General features: G+C 40.0%; 1 protein-coding gene across 1 annotated transcript in view; it reads right to left on the bottom strand.

Annotated features, from left to right (window-relative positions):
* Nucleotides 1-1200: 1200 nt before the first annotated feature.
* The window catches only part of MUC22 (mucin 22), a 59049-nt gene continuing 34205 nt past the window's right edge, over nt 1201-26044 (bottom strand). The window contains 6 exon segments of the mRNA XM_030317052.1: nt 1201-1623; nt 3343-3437; nt 3440-3499; nt 5159-5389; nt 5835-6284; nt 6350-6784. Of these exon segments, the coding sequence (XP_030172912.1) occupies nt 1201-1623; nt 3343-3437; nt 3440-3499; nt 5159-5389; nt 5835-6284; nt 6350-6784 (1694 nt within the window).

Here is a 26044-nt window from a genome sequence, read left to right as displayed (position 1 = left end):
GCTCTTTCCATAATTTGGCTATTGTTGAGAGTGCTGCTATAAACATTGGGGTACAAGTGCCCCTATGCATCAGTACTCCTGTATCCCTTGGGTAAATTCCTAGCAGTGCTATTGCTGGGTCATAGGGGAGGTCTATTTTTAATTTTCTGAGGAACCTCCACACTGTTTTCCAGAGTGGCTGCACCAATTTGCATTCCCACCAACAGTGCAAGAGGGTTCCCGTTTCTCCACATCCTCGCCAGCATCGATAGTCTCCTGATTTGTTCATTTTGGCCACTCTGACTGGTGTGAGGTGATATCTGAGTGTGGTTTTGATTTGTATTTCCCTGATAAGGAGCGACGTTGAGCATCTTTTCATGTGCCTGTTGGCCATCCAGATGTCTTCTTTAGAGAAGTGTCTATTCATGTTTTCTGCCCATTTCTTCACTGGGTTATTTGTTTTTCGGGTGTGGAGTTTGGTGAGCTCTTTATAGATCTTGGATACTAGCCTTTTGTCCGATATGTCATTTGCAAATATCTTTTCCCATTCCGTTGGTTGCCTTTTGGTTTTGTTGGTTGTTTCCTTTGCCGTGCAGAAGCTTTTTATCTTCATAAGGTCCCAGTAATTCTAAATGATGATGTATTTAAAGGCTCCTGGGATAGCTCCTGGAACATAGCAATCACAAAAAAAAAAAAAAAATCAGTGAATACTAAGAGAACAAACAGGAAAACCAGGAAACCAAATAAGCCTGTAGTCCTGATAATATACTTACTTTGTGCTTTTGCTTCTTAGAACGATGTGGTAACATTTATAGCACCCTGAGGAAACATAAGGATGAGAAACACTGGCCATGACTTGGTGGTGGGAGATAGAGAAAAAGTGCTGCGGATGATCACTATGACTCCCTACAATACAGTCTGAGAGTCAGGTAGAACTCAAGAAAGCTTTGACTTGAAGTCATCTCCAAGCCTGGTAAAGCTGTGCATCTACTCTAAACCTAGTCTTTGCTTGATTTTTCCCAATGTTGGTCAAGGTCTCTGAGATCTTTTTGCTCATTCTTTTTTGACCTTGACCTTGTTCCTTGCTCCTTGAGAACCTTTTTATACTCCATTTTAACTTTTTTTTTAGGTAGACTCTTTGCCCAATGTGGGACTTGAATTCATGCTCTGCTGACTGAGCCATCCAAGTGCCCCTATAACTTCATTTTAATCATTTCATGATCATTTTTCCCCCCATGACACCCTCTCAACTTTTCGTTTTCCATATTTTCCTATATTATCCAGTTTATGGCCATGATCATCTTGTCCTGCTATGGCTTCCATGGTATCTTCCTTTGTGGCCCACTTCATGGCTTCCTCAGTGGCCTCCTCTGTGGTAATGGCTATTGTAATGGCTTCTTTGTGTCCATAACTTCTGTCATGATTCATGCCATAACCACTCTGACAGCTATGGCTCCATTTATGGTTGATACCATGGCCCACTCTGTGTCCAAAGCCATGTGCTCCTCCATGGACCAATTCATTTTCCAGGCTGTGGAACATGCCAGAGCCCAGTTCTGAATAATCCAGGTCCAGACCAAGGTCAAGGCTGTAGTCATGAAGGTAGTAAGTACCACTATTTATCAGGGGGAAGTAAAAGTCCCTCTAAAAAAGAAAAAATATAATATTATAAAATTAATTTATGTTTTCTCTTATCACCAACCTTATCTCTTCTCCCTTATCTCCCTTATCATCTCTTTCACTGTCAGATTTTTACTTTTCAGAGCCACCTATTTTCTCTTGTTACCATCCTTATTGTGTCTTTGTCTCTCCCATCTTTCTATCTGAGTAAACAACTTTCCTTGTCACTTTATTAATACATCCTTTCCAGCATGGTAAGCTTACGTGCTATTGGACTATCAAGACAAAAGTGAATCCACATCTATATGTGAAATTGTGGACACTCACTTAAGATAGCCTTTCAATTTGTTAGTCAGCTAAGGAAGCTGAAGACAGGTGCATGGAATTGAGAGACCTTAGAATATATTCATGTAGAGCTTTGAGATTATATGTGCTGGAGCAAATAACTAAGATCATGGAGCTCCAGGCTCCTAGTCTATCAGGTGGCTATAATATCCCCTTAGGACTGTAGAGCAAATGAAATGAAATGATGCATTTTAAGCACTCAGACCTGAGCCTAACGCTTAGTAAAAACTCAATTAATTGAGTTCTCATTATATGTTAACTTTGCACATAAAATAATAATTTAGGAAGTCATTCCTGGATGATGGGACTTTATTTTTTAGCCTACGTATGGAGGCAGACTGAAAATTCTGAACTAAGGAATGCTAGTAAATTGACTATATTATGCCAGCTTTTGGCTGCAGAATGTGTTGCATTTGTTTTTACTGGTGATTGTTTAACAACTGGCTCTCCAGAGGTTAAAAGACATTATGTAGAATTTTCTGGTTTCTAGACTATAAATACTTCCACCACAGCATATTTTAAACTACCAATGTGACATTCCTGAACCCAGAGTTGGGGAGAGATGCACAGTCTCTTGTGGGGCAGTGTGACACACTTCTGCACACCACCTATTTTTCTCTGAATCATTCCTCAGATATGACCTTAGTAACAGAAACTACAGAAAACAGGAAAAACATAAATAAATTTCAAAATCAGAATAGTACAAATGTGTATTTACAGAAAGATCAAGACCAGAAAGCAGAGATGCTGTGGGAAGTCAGAGATTGACTAGCCCAGATAGAACTAGGAACTGCAGAGTGCTTGTTAGTATATAACATTGGAAAACTGCACTATGGGCGGCTGAACATCCCCATGTTTCCTGTTTTCTTTATGTTTATTTCTTTCCTGTTCTCTCTCAGATTTAGTGAAATGTTTTGACATTGCCACTCTAAAAGCTGAGCTAAGGAAAGCCAAGGTAGATTATCTCTGCCTGGATAACCAGTACTAACATTTGCAGTGGAAATTTGTAAACAAGGTGAGGGCCTAACCATCCCTTACTTCCTGGAGATTCTTCTTCCAGTGCTAAAACAGCTTTACTTCCAGCTTTTGTTTCATTAAGAGACATGATTTCTGAAAAAATACCTTCTGTTTTCGCCCCTTTCACAAAATATACTTTCACATTAGTCCTAATTTTATATTTTTTTCTTGTTTTTCTACCTTAAATTTATCACTTTCCCTTATTTAATCATTCTCTCTAATCTTTATAGTTGTACTAGGTGATTCTTTTCCTCGTAGCATACCAATTTATTCTTCTCTCTCATTCTGGATATCTTAATGGAACTATCTACATGAATTCTTCTCCCATTCATACTCTGCCTTCTTAGCAGGCTCCTCTATTAACTCAACCTTGATACTCACCAGCCCAAAACTCAGTCCCACTAACAGTCCAATAGCCGCTAAGACTCCAGACAGAGAGATGAGGATGATGCCCCAGGGGTGCAAATATCCACTTGTTTACTATCATTTGTTGGCATTTGACTCTTGGTAACTGTGTTTGTGCCTGTGGTGACTGGGCCTATTTGGGGGGAGGTAATGCTTCTTCCAGGAGTGGAGATTGACTCCTGGGTGGATCTCATCCTGGTGTTCCTGGTACCTGGAACAGAGGTGGTAGATGGTGCTCCAACAGTGGATGTGCCCAGGTAAGAGCATTTGGGGCTCTCTCAGGGACAATATTCCTGGTGGCAGGGGGTGTAGAGTCCATTGCAAGGGCCATGGTGACGGGGTGGGGGGAGGTAGTTTTCCTGACTCCAGAGTCCTGGTGCCTAGGAAACAGGTAATCAAAAGGGAGGCGGGTGTACTTAGAGAAGAAAGGTTGATATAACCCACTAATGGGAGTGGTGGTTTGAGAAGAGCTGTTGTGGTGAGAGGAGAGATGTTAGAAAGTGATTCACCTGAGGCCATGGTCCCCAGAGTAGAGGTGAGTGTCTTAGAGAAGAGGACGTAGACTATGTCCACTGGTGATGGTGAAGGTTAAGACTGAGGAAATGTGACTGTGATTGATGTAGGAGAAGATTTATTCAATTTTAGAAGTGATCACCCAAATAGAGAAGGTGGGCCGGGATAAAAGGGGCAGAGTCTGATATTCTTGTGATGTACTCAACTGGGCATAAGGACATTGCTGGAAGACGGGATGATGGACTCAGATTTACTCAGGGGTGAGACAGTGGCCATGGCTGGGAGCACAGGTTACATAATCTAACACAATCGTGGTGGTCAACAAAGGTGAGGTGAGTGTGCTCAGAACTTGTGTGGAAGAACCTGACCCACAGGGAGGAGGCTGGCCCTAGGGACAGGAGAGGCTGGCTCAGAATAAGGCGGGGGGAACTAATACCTACAGCAGGTGGCATTGGCAGCAAGGATTGTGCTTAGACTGGAAGTGGTTACCCTGATACAAGAGCAGTGTCAGTCACTGGAATAGCAGTGAGTGGCTCAGAACAAAATGGGTTGAATCACATTCTCCATGAGTGCTGATGGCAAGTGCAGAGGTGATTTTATTCAGAGCAAGTGGAAGAATATGAAAAAAAGTCACTTTGGTCTTAATCAACCTTGGAGCAAGGGTTGGCAAACTTCTTCTTGTAAAGCGTCGTCAGGTGGCATATGTTTAAGCTATTTGAGTCCCAAAGTCTCTCTCACAAGTATGCAAAGTAGCTGGAAAGCAGCTATAGACATAAAGGACTACGTGCACCTGTGCTCCAATAATACCTCATTTGAGAAAGCAGGTAACAGGCCAGATTTGGTCCATGAAGTGTAGTTAGCAGCCCCTGGGCCAGCGCTCAATACATTGAAGATGAGGTGGCAATGTCACAGGCGGTGGGTGGGACAGAGCTGATTGGGCTTGGCACAGAAGTGATAGCATCTAACAAACTGAGATGTTTGTCGCAGTTGAGGCGAGTTCCCTCTAGGCAGAAGTGATGGAATATAATTAATGTGTGTGTGTTGGGGTGGGGGGGGCGGTTATTTGCAAAGAATCTGATTGGGATGGAAATGAGGAACACTGAACAAAAGAGAGACCAGAACAGAAATAAGTAAGATTCAAAAAGAGGGAACAGAATTATATCTAATAGGAGTGGTGGCTTGACTAGAGTCTAGAGCAGAAATGACAGAAACAGGCAAAATGTGATGGTTGTCACTGGAGGTAAATGTGTGTGCTTAGAGAAGGCATGGTGGTCAGTACCCGATAAAGCTGTGTTGGTGATGGTCTGAGTAGAAAAGTCAGTGACCTTGGTGGGCACCAAGGTGATAGAAGAGACCATGAAAGGTCCAGAGACACTAGTGGAGACTGTGGGGACCTCAGAGGCAGAGGTAAAGGCCAAGGTAGGTGATAAGGCCAAAATAAAAGGTGTGGTGACCTCTGAGGCTGTGGTAGGTCCAAAAGGTGAGGTGGAAGCTTCGGTGTTGCCAGAATCTGTTGAAGAATGTATGATGGACCCGGATTCTGAGAAAGAAACTGTGGTGCCCATAGAAGCTGTCATTGAGGGGCGCCTGAGTAGCTCAGTTGGTTAGGTGCAGGCTCTTGATTTCTGCTCAGGTCGTGATCTCACAGTTTGTGGGTTTGAGCCCCACATCAGGCTCCATGCTGACAGCACATAGCCTGCTTGGGATTCTCTCCCTCTCTGCCTGTCCCATCCCTACTTAAACACTTTCTCTCTCTTTCCTTTTCACTCTCAAAATAAATAAATAAATTTTTTTTTTAAATAAAGGGGTGAGTTAAAGAAAAAAGAAGAAGCTGTAGGTGAGACAGTTAGGGTCTCTCCAGACATTGGAATAGCTGCGGAGGGCACAGATTCTTCTGGTGTCAGAGACTTTAGTGGATACTGTCATTGCCTCAGAGGTCAAGGTAGACACCACACTGCTGTCAGAGAGATCAGTGGTGGCCTTAGTGGTATCAGCAGGGGTGGTAGATGCCATGGTGGTCTCAGAAGTGGTGGGGGAGGCCATGGTAGTCCCAAAAGCTGTGTTCTTAGAGTCTGTGGTGGGCAGAGATGTAATTGTGGAGGCTGTGGTGGTCTCAGAGACCTTGGTAGAGGCCCCAGAAGCCTCAAAGTCTGGGATAGAGGGTATCATTGACACAGATGCTGCAATGGTGGACCTGAGGGCCTCAGAAGTTATTTGAGAGACTAGGGTAGTTGAAGAACTTATGGTGACTTCAGAGGCTATGCTGAGGGCTGTGGTGGGCACAGATATTGTAGTGGAAGGTGTGATGATCTCAGGAGCTATAGTAGAAGCTATGGTGGTGTCCACGCTTATGGAGATTTCAGAGGCAAGGGAAGAGGCCTCTGTGGACATGGTGATCTCAGAGCCTGTGGTGGACACAGACTCTACAGTGGTGTTTGAGCTGCGGTGAAATCTATGGTGGCTCTGGGGCCTGTGATGATTTCAGAGGTTGTAGTGAAGACTGTGGTGGGCACAGATGTCATCACGGTGGGAGCAGTGCTCTCAGAGGCTGTGAAGGACAGAGATGCTGTGGTGTCAGCAGTTATTGGGGTGACTGCAGAAGGCATAGACTTCAAAATTGTCACAAGGGCTTTGGTGGAAACTGTACTGATACCAGAGGCTGTGTTGGCAGGTATTGTAGTCTCAGAGGTGGTGGTAGAGGCCATGATGGTCTCAGAGGCTGTTGTAATCTTTGAGCCTGAGTTGTAGTCCATGGTAGGCACAGAGGTTATTATGGAGGACACGGTAGTCTCAGAGGCTGGGGTACAGGCCATCATTGGCACAGACAGTGTAGTGAAGGACTTCATGGTTTCAGAAACTGTATGGAAGACTGAGGTAGTCTCAGAGCCTGTGGTGGTTTCAGAGGCTGTGGGAGAGGTCATGGTGGATACAGATGCTGTGGTGGAGGGTGTGGTGCCTCAGAGGCTGTGGTGATGGTTGTGTGGTCTCAGAAGCTGTGGTGGAGACCTTGATGGCCTGAGAGGTTGAGTTGCTCTGAGGACCTGTGGGAGGAGCCCATTGTGGACACACACACTGTGGTGTCTCCTGAGGCCGTGGTTGTCTTGGTAGTGTGCCTGGAAGCTGTGATCAAGGGTATGGAGGGCTCAGAGGCTATGGTGGACCCAGGAGTTGTAGTCCTCCCTAAAATACATTAATTTATATTTAGGAATAACCCTAATTTTTGCATTTTTTTGTATTTAATTAAGAATATTGTGCAAATTTGTCATTCTTGTTTCCTTTAAGTCAGCAGAACTACTGGTATCTAGACTGCAGTTAATCTCCCCCCCCCCCCAATGTGGATGCTGTGGGCGCGCCTGCTGAGTCACTTGTGCTTCTGTGTTGAATGAATCGTTTGATCAGTCACCTCTACACTCTTCTTTCCTCAAGAATTTTGCTAATCAGGGTCCTCAGTCTTTTGGTTTCTGTGGGGTTTTTGTTGCTGTTCGCCTAGGTGAATCTTAAAATCTAACAGATGTTAAGGAGGCAACACAAACAGAAACTGCATATCATTTCTCTAACACGAAGGATTGTTGGAGCTCAGATGAAGGAGAAAATGTGTTGTTTGAAAACATAGAGGTCATCTGGACAGATATCCCCAGAAGCATTCCCTCAGCTGGGTGAAAGTAAAGGGGAGGTCACACCAAAATGGTAGGACACTTGAGCTGAGACCCTCAAGTGCAAATCCCCCCTTGATTCTTTGCAACCTTCAGCATACTGTCCCTGCCTGAGCGGAACCCACAGATTATTATGCATGAAATGAAGGCAGTCAGGTTGTAGCTTTTAGATGAGGCTAAATGCTGCATGGCCACTACTGGATATTTATGCAAAGAAAATGAAAACACTAGTTTGAAAAGATACATGCACCACTACGTTCATTGCAGCATTATTTAAAAGAGCCAAGATATGGAAGCAACTCAATAGTTTATTTTTGCTTTTGTTTCTCTTGCCTGAGAAACATAAATATGTTGCTAAGGGCAATATCCAATACTTTTTATGTTTTCTTAGAGGAATTTTATGGTTTCAGTTCTCAAATTTAGATCTTTAGTCTATTTTTGAGTTTATTTTTGTGTATGGTGTAAGAAAGTGGTCCATTTTCATTCTATTGCATGTTACTATCCAGTTTTCCCAACACCATTTATTGAAAAAACTGTCTTTTTCCATTGTATATCCTTGCCTCCTGTGTTATAGAATGTAAACACACACACACACACACACTCACAAACACACATAGTATATGGATATATATGTAGGGAATATTACTTAGTTATAATAAGCAATGAGATCTTGGCATTTGTTACAACATGGATGGACTTAGAGGGCATTATGTTAAGTAAAATAAGCCAGAGAAAGACAAATGCCATACTTATAAATGGAATATTAAAAAGGCAACAACAATGGACAATCGAAAAACATTTTTTAAAGCGTATCTACTTTTGAGAGAAAGAGAGAGAGAGACTGTGTGTGTGAGCAACAGAGAGAGAGAGAGAAACCCAAGCAGGCTCTACCGGCAGCACAGAGCCCAACGTGAACTCACAAACCATGAGGTAAAACCAAGAGTCAGATGCTCAACCAATTGAGCCACTCAGGTGCCCCCAAACAAAAACATTCTTAAATACAGAGAATAAACTGATGGTGCTAGAGAGGAGGTGGGTGGGGATATGGGTAAAATAGATAAAGGAGATTCAGAGATACAAATTTCCAGTAATAAAATAAATGATAGAGATGAAGGTACAGCATAGTAAATATGTCAATAATATTATAAGATGTTGTATGCTGACAGATGGGGACTACATTTAGCAATGATGGGAATGCTTCACAGTAGGGTCTGAATGGAGGATATAAAGGTCTAAGAATAGGTTAAAATTCAACAACTTGAACACTTATGATGTGTCCACTTTATTTTAGCCTCATATATGTTAGTCTCAATTTAAAAATTAAAAAAAAGAAAAACTTAAAGGACTCTTTTAGGTAAATTTCCAGCCCATATTAATTCCATTGCCCCCTCTCTGTTTTTCTAGTTTCAAGTGGAGTCTCCCCTCCACTTCTTTTCCACATGTCCTCTGAGGGGAATTTATATTTCCTAATGGTAGTATGGAGAAAAGACTTGGGTCCTTCAAGCAGGTCTCTCTTGAGCTTGCTCTTATCTGATCTGGCCAGTTGGAACCTGTGCTGGCATCCAACAACCCTAAGACACAGTGCTACTGTTGTCTCCATTTTATAGATGGGAAACTAAGTCACAGAGAAAGCAAGTAACTTGGCCAAACTCACAAAGCTAATAAGTGCCCCAAGCAGGAAGTAAACTAAGAAGCCAGCTTCAGACTATGTGCTTTTAGCCATTAGTGTGTCATGCACAAACAAGGCCTTAAGTCTGGCTGGTTCTATACCTATCTTCTTGCAGCCAGGTTGCCTATTCACAACCTCACCCTATGTAGAAATTCGGGAGCTGTGACTCTTGGAAAGCTAAAATATATGACCACAGAAGCTGGAGAGGCCCAGCCATGTGGTCTATTAAAAAATAGATGAAATAGTCATGAGAAGGCACAGGTCAGAAAAGTTAATGTGTTAAGAGTAGGTTGCCTGAGTAAATGTGTTAGGACCAGCTACCTGGTCAGAGGTCATTTTTTGAGTGCCTGTTTGGAGAGTCAGTTCTGATGACTATTAAGGAAAGAAAATGTAGAGGCTGAAGTTTTAGAACTTTTGTTTGTTTTGCAGAGGAAGAGATTAGTTTATCACAGCTTAAGGAATTTCTGGAACCAAGTACTTATGTAAAGTGAGGATTTGTAAACACCTAGTGCAGATGTGAAATTCCTCCTTCTCTCTCTTGTGCTGAGCATTTTATTTAGGAAATTCCTGAGTTCCAGCTTCTCACTGCCTGTCTTCCAACCTCAACATGTCCTTCTCCAAACTGACTGGATAAGAGTCTCCTTTCTTTTTCTGAATCCTCAATTCCAGCAGAATTCTTGTCAGTATAAGGAGTCACAAAACTGTCTTTCCATATGATATATGGTTTATCAGAAAATAACATAAAAAGAAACACAGTCTTCTATGAAATACAGACCTAGATGATTTATGTCTGTGACCCATCGTTCTACAAGCTGGCCCCCTGATGGAAGCTGTCATCCTTGGATTTAGGAGTGAAGCTCTCTCATGAGTTTGTTAAGACTTCATCAAATACCTTGAACCACTGTATGGAAATGTCTTTGTGTGCTTGAGCAACAGTCTTCAACTTTTCCACTCATATATTCTCAATAAGCATTTTGAAAACTGTATATTCCCTCATCTGTTTCTGTTTAATCTAGTGTTTAAATAATAAGTTTAGTAATTGCAAATAATGTAATTTCTACCATATTGTAAATATAAACATTGAAACAATAAAAGTTTCACTACTTTTTAAAATGTTTCAGACTCTGAATACTGTAGCATCTTAATAGTCACCAATATCCTTTTTAATAGCACATAAGCAAGTTTATCTTCAACAATAAAAATTTCACATAATTCCTTCTGTGCCATGAATATTTTCCTTGTTCCACCTTATTCCACTCTAATATGTTTTGTTTGAAGGAGTTTTATTGTCTGTGATATCATGCTTCCATGCACCAAAAGATATGTTTTGGGGCACCTGGGTAGCTCAGTCGGTTGAGCGTCCTACTTCAGCTCAGGTCATGATCTCGCGGTCCATGAGTTCGAGCCCCGCCTCCGGCTCTGTGCTGACAGCTCAGAGCCTGGAGCCTGTTTAAGATTCTGTGTCTCCCTCTCTCTCTGATCCTCCCCCATTCATGCTCGTCTCTCTCTGTCTCAAAAATAAATAAACGTTAAAAAAATTTTTTTAAAGATATGTTTTGTGTGGTTTTTTCACCATGTTGCCCTTTTTGTTTTCTATCCTCAGTTTATGCTCTCTGTCATCCATTTAAAAAGGAAACGGGGAGGAATTAAGATGATGGAGAAGTAGGGGGACCCCCTGCTTTCCTTGACCCTCAAACACAGCTGTATTGAGGTCAGATCACTTGGAAAACCCAGGAAATCTATCTGAGGACTGGCAGAAGGATCTCCACCGTTGGAGGGAGACAGCTTGGCAGGTGTGAGATGCATGGATGTGAATTGGGGGAGAGAAAAGTGGTGGTGCTGTAGAAGAGAGGCAACCCTTTCTGTGGAGAGAAAAGGAAGAGAATGAGGGGTTGGAAAAGTGTGGCATTGGGTCACACAAGACAAAAACCTCTCTGGACCACAGACCAGGGAGCAAGGGATACTGAGTATCATGTCAGGTTTTTTGCAAACAGTGTGGAACTCAAACTCTTAGGTTGGAAGTGCACAGCTTTGTCTGGAGCGGAGCCGTGGAGTGGGCTCGAGAGAAGGAGGGCTCTGGCCCCACAGTGCATAGCATGGCGTAGAGATCTCCAGGACGCACTGGGAAAGAACATTCCCCTTCCTGTAGAACATTTGGAAGAGGGCATATTGCCTTTCATAGGACAAAAAACCCAGCAGGTGCCAGCAAATGGCCTTTTATCAGCAGGGGACTGAGGCATGTGCAGAGGGCAGATAACCTGGTCGCTGCTTTTCACAGTGCTACACCATAAATTCCATACACCATACAGATGTGGGACTATTTTGCTGGGAAAAAAGACATCAGACAGAGCCTGGAGAGACTCTACTCTGGGGTGGGGGGAAGGGGGGGAGGGACGGAGGTCTACCCCGTGCTGGGTCCTTTAAGATTTGGAGTGTTGAATCCTAGCTATGTGTCAAAGATAAAACGCAGGAGAGCTTTGGCACAGGGTGCACTGATGACCTCGCTATTCTGTGAGCGCTCCCTGAACAGCAAGGAGTGTGAGATCCCCTGTCCAGGGATGAGAGAGTGGAGTGGCACCATTTTTCCCCTTGTCACCAACATGGTGGGATTTCAAAGAGCAACAAAGTGGCCCCCAGTTGAGGCTGCACTCTGCTTACACCAAATCCAGTCTTGCTGTGCCTGGCATCTGAGGGCAAGACTGACTCCGAGACAGTGCAGGGAGCCTGTCCTCCAGACCAACACAACCAACACCCTACAATACACCAAGTGTACTGAACATCAAGTGCTTCAAAATGGCACCTGAAGTTTTGGTGGAAATAGGACCAGGCTTACTTTTTTTTTTTTTCTTTTTTCTTCTGTTTTTTTTTTTTTCCTTTAGAATCAGGCTTATAGTTTTTTGTTTATTTGTTAGCTTCGTTTCCTTTTCTCCTTTTTGAATCAGGCTTCTTTTATTCTTTTCTTTTTCTTTCTTTTTCTTTTTGTTTGGAATCAGGTTTATAGCTTTTTGTTTGGTTGTTTTTTTGTTACTTTTCCTTTTCTCTGTTTTTGGATCAGGATTTTTTTCTTTTTTTTTTTTTTTCTTTTTTTCCAGGCTTATTTAACAAACAAATCAAGCGACTACAGGTCCAAACACTCCCCACTGCAAGCAAAGAGGAGCTCTTCAGAGGACTGACCAGTGGGAAAGAGCAGCCAAAATGCAACAGCAGAGTGCACACAGCATACACCAGAAACACTTCCTGAATGCCAGGTCCTGGGCAATGTATGACTGCACTCTAAGGTACAGGAAACATAACAAGCTTTCGAAACATGCAAGAGACAGAAACTTAGCCAAAATGACAAGACAGAGGAATTCTCCCCAAAAGTAAGCTCAAGAAGAAATCATAGCCAGGGACTTGCTCAAAACAGATATAAGCAATATATCTGAAAAAGAATTTAGAGCAACTGTCATAAGACAAACTAGCTGGGTTTGAAAAAATCATAGCAGACACCAGAGAAACCATTGCTGCAGAGATAAAAGATCTAAAAACTAGTCAGGCTGAAATAAAAAATGCTTTAACTGAGAGGCAAAATGTACTGAATATAATCACAATGAAGATTGAAGGAGCAGCGGAGAGAATAGGTGATAGAGAAAACAAAATTATGTACTGTAATGAAGCTGAAAAGAGAGGGAAATAAAACTATTAAATCATGAAGGTAGACTTAGGGAACTCAGCCATTCCATAAAGTGAAATAATATGCTTATTATATGAGTCAGAAGGAGAAGAGTGGGGGAAAGAGGGGTGGAAGGTTATTTGAACAAATTGTAGTTGAGAACTTCCCTAATCTGGGGAAGGAAACAGGCATTCAAGTCCAAGAGGTACCGAGAACTCCCCTCAAAATAAAAAATAAAATAAAATAAAACAGGTCAACACAATAGCATATCATAACGAAACTTGCAAAATACAAAGATAAAGAGAGAATTCTGAAAGCAGCTAGGGACAAAAGCTCCTTGACCTACAAGAGTAGACAAATAAGGTTAGCAGCAGACTGAAACTTGGCAGGCCAGAAGGGAGTGGCAGGAAATATTCAATGTGCTAAGTGGGAAAAATATGCAGCCAAGAATATTTTATCCAGCAAGGCTATCATTCAGAATAGAGATAAAGTTTCCAAGACAAGTGAAAACTAAAGGGGTTTGTGAACACTAAACCAGCTCTGTAAAAAATACTAAAGGAGACACTTTGAGTGGGAAAGAAGGACCAAAAGCAAAAAGACTAGAAAGGAACAGAGACAGTCTACAGGAATAGCAATTTTACAGTTAATACAATGGTACTAAATTCATATCTATCAATAATTATTCTGAATGTAAATGGACTAAATGCCCCTATCAAAAGGCATAGGGTATCAGAATGGATAAAAACACAAGATGCACTGATACACTGCTAAATGAGGAGACTCATTTTAGACCCAAAGTCACCTCCAGATTGAAAGTGTAGGGGTGGCAGGGGCGCCTGGGTGGCGCAGTCGGTTGGGCGTCCGACTTCAGCCAGGTCACGATCTCGCGGTCTGTGAGTTCGAGCCCCGCGTCGGGCTCTGGGCTGATGGCTCAGAGCCTGGAGCCTGTTTCCGATTCTGTGTCTCCCTCTCTCTCTGCCCCTCCCCCGTTCATGCTCTGTCTCTCTCTGTCCCAAAAATAAATAAACGTTGAAAAAAAATTTTTTTTTAAAATAAAAAAAATAAAAAAAAATAAAAAAAAAAGAAAGTGTAGGGGTGGCAATTATTTATCATGCTAATGGACATCAAAAGAAAGCTGGAGTAGCCACACTTATATCAGACAAGTTAGATTTTAAACCAAAGACTGTAATAGGAGATGAAGAAAGGCACTATATCATAATAAAGGGGTTTATATAACAAGAAGATCTAACAATTATAAATATTTATGCTCCTAACTTGAGAGAAGCCAAATATATAAATCAATTAACAACAAACTTAAAGAAATTCTTTGATAATAATACAATAATGTAGAGGACTTTAACACAACTCTCACAACAATGTTCAGATCATCTAAGCAGAACAACAAGGAAAAAAATGGTTTTGAATGACGTACTGGACCAGATGGACTTAACAAACAAATTCAGAGCAATTTATCTTAAAGCAGAAGAATCCATATTATTTTCAAGTGCACATGGAACATTCTGCAGAATAGATCATATACTGGGTCACAAATCAACCCTCAATAATTACAAAAAGATTGAGACCATACCATGCATATTTCCAGACCACAATGCTATGAAACTTGAAGTCAACCACAACAAAAGAATTGGAAAGACCACAAATACATGGGGGGTAAAGAACATCCTACTAAAGAATGAATGGATTAACTAGGAAATTAAAGGAGAATTTAAAAAAAATTTTTTTACATTTACTTATTTTTGATAGAGAAAGAGCACAAGTGGGGGAAGGGGGCAGAGAGAGAAGGGGACACAGAATCCAAAGCAGGCTCCAGGCTCTGAGCTGCATCAGCACAGAGCCATATGCGAGGCTCACACTCACAGACCACGAGATCATGACCTGAGCTGAAGTCAGACGCTTAACCGACTGAGCCACCCATGAGCCCAAAGGAGAATTTTAAAAATACATGGAAGCAAATGAAAATGAAAACACAACAATCCAAAACCTTTGGGATTCAGAAAAGGCTGTCCTAGGAGTGAACTTTAGCAATACAGGTCTTCCTCAACAAGCAAGAAAAGTCTCAAATATGCAACCTAACCTTACACCTAAAGGAGGTGGATAAAGAACAGCAAATAAAAGCTAAATCCAGCAGGAGGCAAATAAAAACTAAATCTAACAGAAGGGAAATAATAAAGATTAGAGCAGAAATAAATGACATAGAAAAAAACCCAGTAGAACAGATCAATGAAAGTAGGAGATGGTTCTTTGAAAGAATTAACAAAATTGATAACCCCCTAGCCAGACTTATCAAAATGAAAATAGAGGGGTATCTGGGTGGCTCGGTTGAGCATCTGATTCTTGATTTCAGCTCTGGTCGTGATCTCACAGTTTGAGGGATTAAGCTCTGTGTCCCAGGCTCTGGGCTGACAACATGGAGCCTGCTTGAGCTTCTCTCTCTCCTTCTCTCTCTGCACCTCCCATGAATGAAAGAGGAGAGATCACAACCAACACCATAGAAATGCAGACAATTACAAGATAATATTATGAGCAATTATATGTCCAAATTAGGCAATCTGAAAGAAATGGATAAACTCCTAGAAACATATAAACTACCCAAACTGAAACAGGAAGAAATAGAAAATCTGAGCAGACCCATAATCAGCAAATAAATTGAATCAGTAATCAAAAATCTCCCAACAAACAAGAGTCCAGATGGCTTACCAGGGGAATTCTACCAAACATTTTAAAAAGAATCAATACCTATTCTTCTGAAATCATTGCAAAGAATAGAAATGGAAGGAAAACTTCCAAACTCATTCTATGATGTCAGCATTACTTTGATACCAAAACCTAACAAAGACCCCACTAAAAAGGAGAATTGCAGACCAATTTCCCTGATGAACATGGATGCAAAAATTCTCAACAAGATACTAGCTCTAATAGGATCCAACAGGACATTAAAAGGGTTATTCACCACAATCAAGTGGGATTTACTCCTGGGCTGCTGGGGTGGTTCAATATCCACAAATCAATCACTGTGATACACCACAGTAATAAAAGAAAGAATAAGAACCATATGATCCTCTCAATAGATGCAGAAAAAGCATTTGACAAAATACAGCATCCTTTCTTGATAAAAACCCTCAATAAAGTAGGAATAGAAGGAACGTACATCAATATCATAAAGGCCATATATGAAAGACCCACAGTTAATATAATCCTCAATGGGGAAAAACTGAGAGCTTTTCACCTAAGGTCAGGAACACAACAGGGATGTCCACTCCCACTGCTGTTGTTCAACATAGTACTGGAAGTCCTAACCTCAGAATTCAGACAACAAAAAGAAATAAAAGACATCCAAATTGGCAAGGAAGAAGTCAAACTTTCACTCTTCACACACAACATGATACTCCAAATGGAAAACCTGCAACACTTCACAAAAAAATTGCTAGAACTGATACATGAACTCATAAAAGCTGCAGGACATAAAATCAATGCACAGAAGTCTGTTGTATTTCTAAACACCAACAATGAAGCAACAGAAAGATAAATCAAGAAATCAATCCCATTTACAATTACATGAAAAACCATAAGATACCTAGGAATAAACCTAACCAAAGAAGTAAAAGATCTGTATGGTGAAAACTATAGAGCACTTATAAATGAAATTGAAGAAGACACAAAAAAATGCTAAAGCATTCCATGTTCATGGATTGCAAGAACAAATATTGTAAAAATGTCTATACTACCCAAAGCAATCTACACATCCAATGCAATCCCTATCAAAATAACATCAGTAATGTTCACAGAGCTAGAGCAAACATTCTAAAATTTGTATGGAGGGAACTGGAAGGTATTATGCTGAGTGAAATAAGTCAGTCAGAGAAGGACAGATAGCATATATTTTCACTCATAGGTGGATCTTGAGAAACTTAACAGAAGACCATGGGAGAAGGGAAGGGGAAAAAATAGTTACAAACAGAGAGGGAGGGAGACAAACCATAAAAGACTCTTAAATACAGAGAACAAACTGAGGGTGAATGGATGGTGGGAGAGAGGGGAAAATGGGTGATGGGCATTGAGGAGGGCACTTGTTGGGATGAGCACTGGGTGTTGTATGTAAGCGATGAACCACAGGAATCTACCCCAAAAACCAGGAGCACACTTTACACACTGTATGTTAGCCAATTTGACAATAAATTATATTAAAAAATTTCTTTGTATGGAACCAGAAAAGACCTCAAATAGCTAATGTAATGTTAAAAAAGAAAATCAAAGCTGGAGGCATCACAATTCTGGACTTCAAGCTGTATTGCAAAGCTGTAATCATCAAGATAGTATAGCACTGGCACAAAAACAGGCACATAGATCAACAGAACAGAATAGAGAACCCAGAAATGGACCAACAATTATATGGTCAGCTAATCTTCAACAAACAAGAAAGAATATCCAATGGAAAAAAGACAGTCTCTTCAGCAAATGGTGTTGGCAAAACTGGACAGTGACATGCAGAAGAATGAACCTGGACCACTTTCTTACACCACACACAAAAAATAAGTTCACAATGGATGAAAGGCCTAAGTGTGAGACAGGAAACCATCAAAATAGAGGAGAACACAGGCAACAACCTCTTTGACCTTGGCCGCAGCAACTTCTTAGTAGATATGTGCCAGAGACAAGGGAAACAAAAGCAAAAATAAACTCTTGGGACTTCATCAAGATAAAAAAAAAAATCTGCACAGCAAGGAAAACAATCAACAAAACTAAAAGGCAACCAACCAAATGGGAGATATTTTCTTTTTCTTTTTCTTTTTTTGCGGGGGGAGGGGATGGAGAGAAAATATTTTCAAATGACATGTCAGATAAAGGGTTAGTATCCAAAATCTATAAAGAACTTACCAAATTCAACACCCAAAAATAAAAAATCCAGTGAAGAAACGGGCAGAAGACATGAATAGACACTTTTCCAAAGAAGACATCCAGATGGCTAATACACACATGAAAAGATACACAATATCGCTCATCATCAAATCAAAATACAAACACAAAATACAAATCAAAACCATGATGAGATATCACCTCACATCTGTCAGAATGGCTAAAATGAACAACTCAGGGAACAACAGATGTTGGTGAGGATGCAGAGGAAGGAAGGGGAATCTATTGCACTGTTGGTGGGAATGCAAACTGGTGCAGCCAGTTTACTCTGGAAAACAGTATGGTGGTTCTTCAAAAAGTTAAAAATAGGACCACCATATGACCCAGCAATTACACTGCTAGGTATTTATCCAAAGGATAAAAAAAATAGTGATTCAAGGGGGCACATGCACCCCAATGTTTATAGCAGCACTATCCACAGTAGCCAAAATATGGGAAGAAAATAGGGAAAGAGCCTATATGCATTGACTGACATAATGGATAAAGAAGATGTGAGATATATATGCGATGGAATACTACTCAACCATCAAAAAGAATGACATCTTGCCATTTGCAATGACATGGATGGTACTATGCTAAGTGAAATAAGTCTGTCAGAGAAAGACAAATACCATAAGATTTCACTCATATGTGAAATTTAAGAAACAAAACAGATAAACATAGGGGAAGGGGATAAAAAGTAAAATAACATAAAAACAGGGAAGCAAACCATAAGACACTAATAACTATAGGGAACAAACTGAGGGTTGCTGGAGGGGAGGTGGATGGGGTGATAGGGTAAATGTGTGATGGGCATTAAGGAAGGCACTTGTTGTAATGAACACTGGGTATTATATGCAAGTGATGAATCACTAAATTCTACCCCTGAAACTAATACTGTAGTATATGTTAAGTAACTTGAAATTTTTAATATAAAATTTATTGTCAAATTGGTTTCCATACAACACCCCATGCTCATCCTAACAGGTGCCCTCCTCAATACCCATCACCCACTTTCCCCTCCCTCCCACCCCCCATCAACCCTGTTTATTCTCAGTTTTTAAGAGTCTTTTATGGTTTGCCTCCTTCCCTCTCTGTAACTTTTTCCCCCCTCCCCTCCACCATGGTCTTCTGTTAAGTTTCTCAGGATCCACGTAAGAGTGAAAATATATGGTATCTGTCTTTCTCTCTATGACTTATTTCACTTAGCATAACACTCTCCAGTTCCATCCACATTGCTACAAAAGGCCATATTTCATTCTTTCTCATTGCCAAGGTAACTTGAATTTAAATAGAATCATGAAAGACAAAACAAGATTTTAATGTTCCCTTTCTGTAAAGAAAACAAGACTTAAAAAATAAATATATTGGCTAAGATCATGTAGTCAATCAGCAACTAAATCTGTTCATATCCAAGACTTAATTCTTGTAACCATCCTACTTATACAGCAGCCCACATAACCAATGAACTTGAACTTTTGACGTACAAGGAAATTATGGAGGAAAATATTTTTTATTTAAAAAATAATTTTGGGGGTGCTTGGGTGGTTCAGTTGGTTAAGCATCTGACTTTGGCTCAGGTCATGCTCTTGCTGTTCATGAGTTTGAGTCCCATGTTGGGCTCTGTGCTGACCACTCAGAGCCTGGAGCCTACTTTGCATTCTGTGTCTCCCTCTCTCTCTCTGCCCCTCCCCTGCTCATGCTCTGTCTCTCTCTCTGTCAAAAATAAATAAACATTTAAAAAAATCTGGAGGAGGGGCGCCTGAATGGCTCAGCTGGTTAAGCATCCGACTTTGGCTCAGGTCATGCTCTTGCTGTTCATGAGTTTGAGTCCCATGTTGGGCTCTGTGCTGACCACTCGGAGCCTGGAGCCTACTTTGCATTCTGTGTCTCCCTCTCTCTCTACCCCTCTCTGCTCATACTCTGTCTCTCTCTGGATTGGCTTTTGGGTTGACTTTGAAATCTTTGAATTGTTGAAGTAAAACATGTACCTCTAGCTATTACTTCATTACAATTTTAAATAAGAAATCAAGTGAAAGGAAAACAAAGACAGTAAAAAAACGAAGCGTTATTTAATTTGTCAATGTACAAATATTTTCACTAACATGCTTGAAACGTAGTTATACAGTATCGAATCTTCTATCAGAATAAAATAAGGATTTGACTGACAAACCAAAAATAAAAATAAATAAAAAGGAAACACACTAAAAGGTCCCATTACTAATAAATGTAGACATCTGAACTTGTGAATTTAAACTACTAAACTTGAATTTACCTGTAACTTTTTGGTAATATATGTTTTATTGAACAAATTACAATTTGCAACCTCAGTGGAAAAAGCAGTGATACTAAATTTATAAGATTTGTTTTACGATTAGGAAATGCTATGCCTTCAGGAGAACCTAGGTGGTTCTTGATTTTGGCTCAGGTCATGATATCACAGTTTGAGGGATTGAGCTCCTCACCAGGCTCCCCACTGACAGTGCAGAGCCTGCTTGGGATTCTCTCTCCTCCGTCTCTCTGTTCCTCTCCTGGTCACTCTCTGTTTCAAAAGAAAAAAGAAAGAAAAAAAAGAAAATGCTATGCAAAATGCTATGCCTTGATAATTTTCAAACTATCATTGTATTATTTCAAAATAACAACATACAAATATGCATAGCATTTTTTATATTGTTTTAATTCTAATCCCTGTATAGTTAACATACATTGTTACATTACTTTCAGCTGTACAATATAGTGATCCAACACTTCCACACATCACAGGCTGCTTATCACGACAAGCACACTGCTTAATCCCCATCACCTATTTCACCCATCCCCCTGCCTACCTCCCCTCTATTTGTTCTCTGTAGTTAAGAGTTTGTCTCTTGGTTTATCTCTCTCTCTTTTTTTCCCTTTACTTTTTTGTTTTATTTTTTAAATTCCACGTATGAGTGAAATCATACTGCATTCGTCTCTCTCTGTCTGACATTTCACTTACCATTATGTTCTCTAGCTCCATGCATGTCATTGTAAATGGCAAGATTTCTTTCTTTTTGATGGCTGAGTAATATTCCATTGTATAAATATATCACCTCTTCTTTATCCATTCATCTCTTGATGGACACTTGGGCCACTTCCATAATTTGGCTATTGTAAATAATGCTGCAATAGAGATAGGGGTGTATTTATCCCTTTGATTTTGTGTTTTTGTATTTTTTGGATAAATACCCAGTAGTGAAATTACTGGATCCTAGCTCTATTTTTAACTTTTGAGGAAACACCACACTGTTTTCCAGCATGGCTTCACCAGTCTGCATTCCCACAAACAGTGCATAAGTTTTCTTTTTTCTTCACCTCTTCACCACACCTGTTGGTTTTTTTGTGTGTATTTTTTATTTTAGCCATTCTCCTAAGTATGAAGTGATATCTCATTGTAGTATGGATTTGCATTTCCTTGATGATGAGTGATGTTGAGCATGTTTTCATGCGTCTGTTAGCCATATATATATCTTCTTTGGAGAAATGTTGATTCATGTCTTCTGCCCATTTTTAAATTGGATTCTTTGTTTTTTGGGTGATGAGTTGTATGAGTTCTTTATATATTTTGGATATGTTATTTGCAAATATCTTCTCTCATTCACTAGTTGCCTTTTACTTTTGTTAATTGTTTAATTTGCTGTGCAAAAGCTTTTTATTTTGATGGAGTCCCAAGAGTTCATTTTGCTTTTGTTTTCCTTGCCTCAGTAGACATATCTAGAAAAATGTTGCTATGGCTGATATCAAAGAAATTACTGCCTGTGTTCTCTTCTAGAAATTTTATGGTTTTAGGCCTCACATTGAGGTATTTAATTCATTTTTAATTTATTTTTGTGTGTAGTGTAATAAAGTGGTCCAGTTTTCCTAAGTTGAAGAGACCCTTTTTCCCATTGGATATCCATTCCTCTTTTGTCGAAGATAATTGACCATATAATTGTAGGTTTGTTTCTGGATTTTCTATTCTGCTCCATTGATCTATGTGTCTATTTTTGTGCTAGTACCATACTGATTTGATTACTACAGGTTTGTAGTATAACTTGAAGTCTGGAATTGTGATACCTCCAGCTTTGTTTTTCTTTTTCAAGATTGCTTTGGCTAGTTGAGGCCTTTTGTGGTCCCATACAAATTTTAACATTGTTCTAGTTCTGTGAAAAATCCTACTGTTTTTTTGTGTGTGTTGTGTGTTTTTTCTTTGTTTTTTTTTTTAATTTTTTTATGTTTATTTATTTTTGAGAGAGAGAGAGAGGCAGACTACAAGTGGGAGAGGGGCAGAGCGAGAGGGAGACACAGGATCTGAAGCAGGCTCCAGGCTCTGAGCTGTCAGCACAGAGCCTGACACAGGCTCTCATGAACCTGTGACTCATGAACCATGAGACACTCAACCCATTGAGCTGCCCAGATGCCCCTGTTTGTTTTTAGAGAGAGAGAAAGAATGGGGGAGAGGGAGAGAGAGAGAGAGAGAGAGAGAGAATTTTAAGCATGTTCCATGCTCAGTGCAGAGCATAATGTGGGGCTCTATTCCATAATTCTGGGATCATGACCTGAGCCTAAATCAAGAATCAGACACTCAATCAACTGAGCCACCCAGGTGCCCTGCTACTGGTATTTTGATAGGGACTGCATTAAATATGTAAATTGCTTTGGGTGGCATAGACATTTTAACAATGTTTGTTATTCCAATCTATAAGCATAGAATGTCTTTCCATTTCTTTTTGTTATCTTCCATTTCATCAGTTCTTTAGTATTCAGAGTACAGGTCTTTGGTTAAGTTCATTCCTAGATACTTTATTATTTTTGGTGCAATTGTAAATGGGATTGTTTTCTTAATTTCTCTTTCTGCTGCTTCATTGTTAATGTATAGAAATGCAATAGGTTTCTGCATGCTGATTTTTTATACTGTGACTTTACTAAATTCATTTGTCAGTTCTAGTAGTTTCTTGGTGGAGTCTTTAGGGTTTTCTATATATAGTATCATGTTATCTGTCATAGTGAAAGTTTTGCTTCTTCTTTACCAATTGGGATGCCTTTCATTTCTTTTTGTTGTCCAATTGCTGTGGCTAGGACTTCCAGCACTATGTTTTTATTTTTTTTAATTAAAAAAAAATTTTAACATTTATTTATTTTTGAGACAGAGAGAGACAGAGCATGAGCAGGGGAGGGTCAGAGAGAGAGGGAGACACAGAATCCGAAACAGGCTCCAGGCTCTGAGCTGTCAGCCCAGAGCCCGATGCAGAGCTCAAACTCACGGACTGCGAGATCCTGACCTGAGCCAAGTCGGACGCCCAACCCACTGAGCCACCCAGGGGCCCCACACTATGTTGAATAAAAGTGGTGACAATGGACATCCTTGTCTTGTTCCTGATCCTAGGGGAAAGGCTTTCAGTTTTTCAACACTGAGTATGATGTTTGCTGTGGGTTTTTCATATATTTCATTATTACGTTGAGGTATGTTCCCTCCAAACCTACTTTGTTGAGGGGTTTTATCATGAATGGATGGATGTTGTATTTTATCAAATGTTTTTTCTGCATCTATTGAAGTGATCATATAGTTTTTTATCCTTTCTCTTATTGATGTGATGTATAATGTTGATTGATTTTCAAATATTGAATCACACTTGCATTCTGGAACTAAATCCCGCTCGATTATGGTGAATGTTTTTGTTTTGTTTTGTTTTTTTAGAAACTAATGAATTTTATTTATTTATTTATTTATTTATTTATTTATTTAATATATATGAAATTTATTGACAAATTGGTTTCCATACAACACCCAGTGCTCATCCCAAAAGGTGCCCTCCTCAATACCCATCACCCACCCTCCCCTCCCTCCCACCCCCCATCAACCCTCAGTTTGTTCTCAGTTTTTAACAGTCTCTTATGCTTTGGCTCTCTCCCACTCTAACCTCTTTTTTTTTTTTTTTCCTTCGCCTCCCCCATGGGTTCCTGTTGAGTTTCTCAGGATCCACATAAGAGTGAAACCATATGGTATCTGTCTTTCTCTGTATGGCTTATTTCACTTAGCATCACACTCTCCAGTTCCATCCACGTTGCTACAAAAGGCCATATTTCATTTTTTCTCATTGCCACGTAGTATTCCATTGTGTATATAAACCACAATTTCTTTATCCATTCATCAGTTGATGGACATTTAGGCTCTTTCCATAATTTGGCTATTGTTGAGAGTGCTGCTATGAACATTGGGGTACAAGTGCCCCTATGCATCAGTACTCCTGTATCCCTTGGATAAATTCCTAGCAGTGCTATTGCTGGGTCATAGGGTAGGTCTATTCTTAATTTTCTGAGGAACCTCCACACTGCTTTCCAGAGCGGCTGCACCAATTTGCATTCCCATATGGTGAATGGTTTTTTAAATGTATTGTTGGATTTAGTTTGCTAGTATTTTGTTCTATGTATCTATGTTCATCAGAGATATTGGCCTGTAGTCCTCTCTTTTTGTGGTGTCTTTGTGTGGTTTTGGTATCAGGGTAACGATGGCTTCATAGAATGAATTTGGAAGTTTTCTTTCCTTTTCTATTTTTTTGGAAATAGTTTGAGATGAATAGGAATTAACTCTTATTTATTTACTTACTTATTTAAAGAATTGATGTTTATTTTTGAGGGAAAGAGAGAGAGACCGAGACAGAGGGGACAGAGGAGCTGAAGCAGGCTCTGGGCTGACAGCAGAAAGACCCATGCGGGGCTTGAATTCACAAATCATGAGCTTATGTCAGACTCACCAACTAAGCCACCCAGGTGCCCCAGAATTAACTCTTTTTTAAATATTGCTAGAATCTGCCTGTGAAACCTTCTGCTCCTGGACTTTTATTTGTTGGGAGTTTTTTGATTACTAATTCAACTATTGCTGGTAAATGGTCTGTTTAAATTTTCTATTTCTTCTTGCTTCAGTTTTGTAGTGCTACCAATACACTTATGAAGTGCATGCAACCTCATGGAATGGGTACTGTTATCACACTCATTTTTACAGATGAGGAAACTGAGACCCAAAAGAGTTAAGGAACTTGTGCAAGGTCACTCTGAGCTCAAACCAGAAACCAAAAATACTAGTTTCACAATCCGTGTTCTTAGATGACATGCTGTAAGGCCTCTCTATGTTCCTTTCATCCTCAGATGTAACATGAATCATTTGGAAGTAAATGTGGAGTTTGTAACATCCTTTTCTTTGAAATAATATAAAATATACAACTGTGACCTAAGCAAGAAACTGGTGAATGGGGCACTTTTTCTCCTGAAAGAAAATGGTGTACAAACCTGGGAAGTATGCTTCACATATAAGTTGCTGTTTCCAAGCAAATTTTTGTCAACCTGGAATATTCTAAAATAAGCAGGTGCACAGATAAGGTGGGTTAACTTTCCATAGGGTTTTCCCTAGGTTAAAGAAGGCACTTCCACCTTTATTATTTCATACTGATGCTGTCTTTGCTGTACTTTCACGAGATGCTCCGTCAAGAACGATGCATTCTTTGACAGGGGATGGAAGAGAAAAGACTATTAAAACAGAAATTCTTATTACTCCTGCTACCTCACTCTACAGTGTATCTATATGAATATAGATATATTGTATATTTAGTATATGTAACATCTTAACATATACTAAAATTGTCAGTTTGTTATACTCCATTTAGCCCATAAAAGGATTTTATATGAAGCAAGGGGCCCTACTCTGTGTATATGATCCTAAATTAGAAAAAAATTTGAGATATCCCTTTATTTGCACCCTAGAACTTTCTACACCCCAGAAAAATACACCATAATAATATGGGGGCTAGGAAAAAGAGGTGGTTAGTCATTAAGGGGGAGTTAGAAAAGTCTAACTAGCCTGATGCTCTGACCACAAAGGTCTTCTCAGACAAATCAATTTAGGCAAAAGATGATATGATAAATGATCCCTGTACAATATCCCATGCCTGCATAATATTCTTTAGAAAGTCTTTATGTACTTCCAGGGGTATGGAAGTACTCCATTTAAAGATCATTGTACTTGGGGCACATGGGTGGCTCAGTCGGTTAAGCATCTGACTCTTGATTTTGACTCATGAAATTCGTGAAATTGAGCCCTGCCTCAGGCTCCACGCTGTCAATGCAGAGCCTGCTTGGGATTCTCTCTCTCCCTCTTTCTGTACCTTCCCCCCACACACACCACTACTTCAAAATAAATAAATAAACTTTAAAATTTAAAAAAAAATAAAGATCTTTGTAACAGACCAACAGTACGAAAGCATGATATCTAGAAGGGGCAGC

This window comes from Lynx canadensis, chromosome B2 (assembly GCF_007474595.2).
Source record: "Lynx canadensis isolate LIC74 chromosome B2, mLynCan4.pri.v2, whole genome shotgun sequence".
In the NCBI taxonomy this organism is placed as follows: Eukaryota; Metazoa; Chordata; class Mammalia; order Carnivora; family Felidae; genus Lynx; species Lynx canadensis.
The sequence above is the reverse complement of the archived record's forward strand: the minus strand, read 5'-3'. Positions and strand labels throughout refer to the sequence as shown.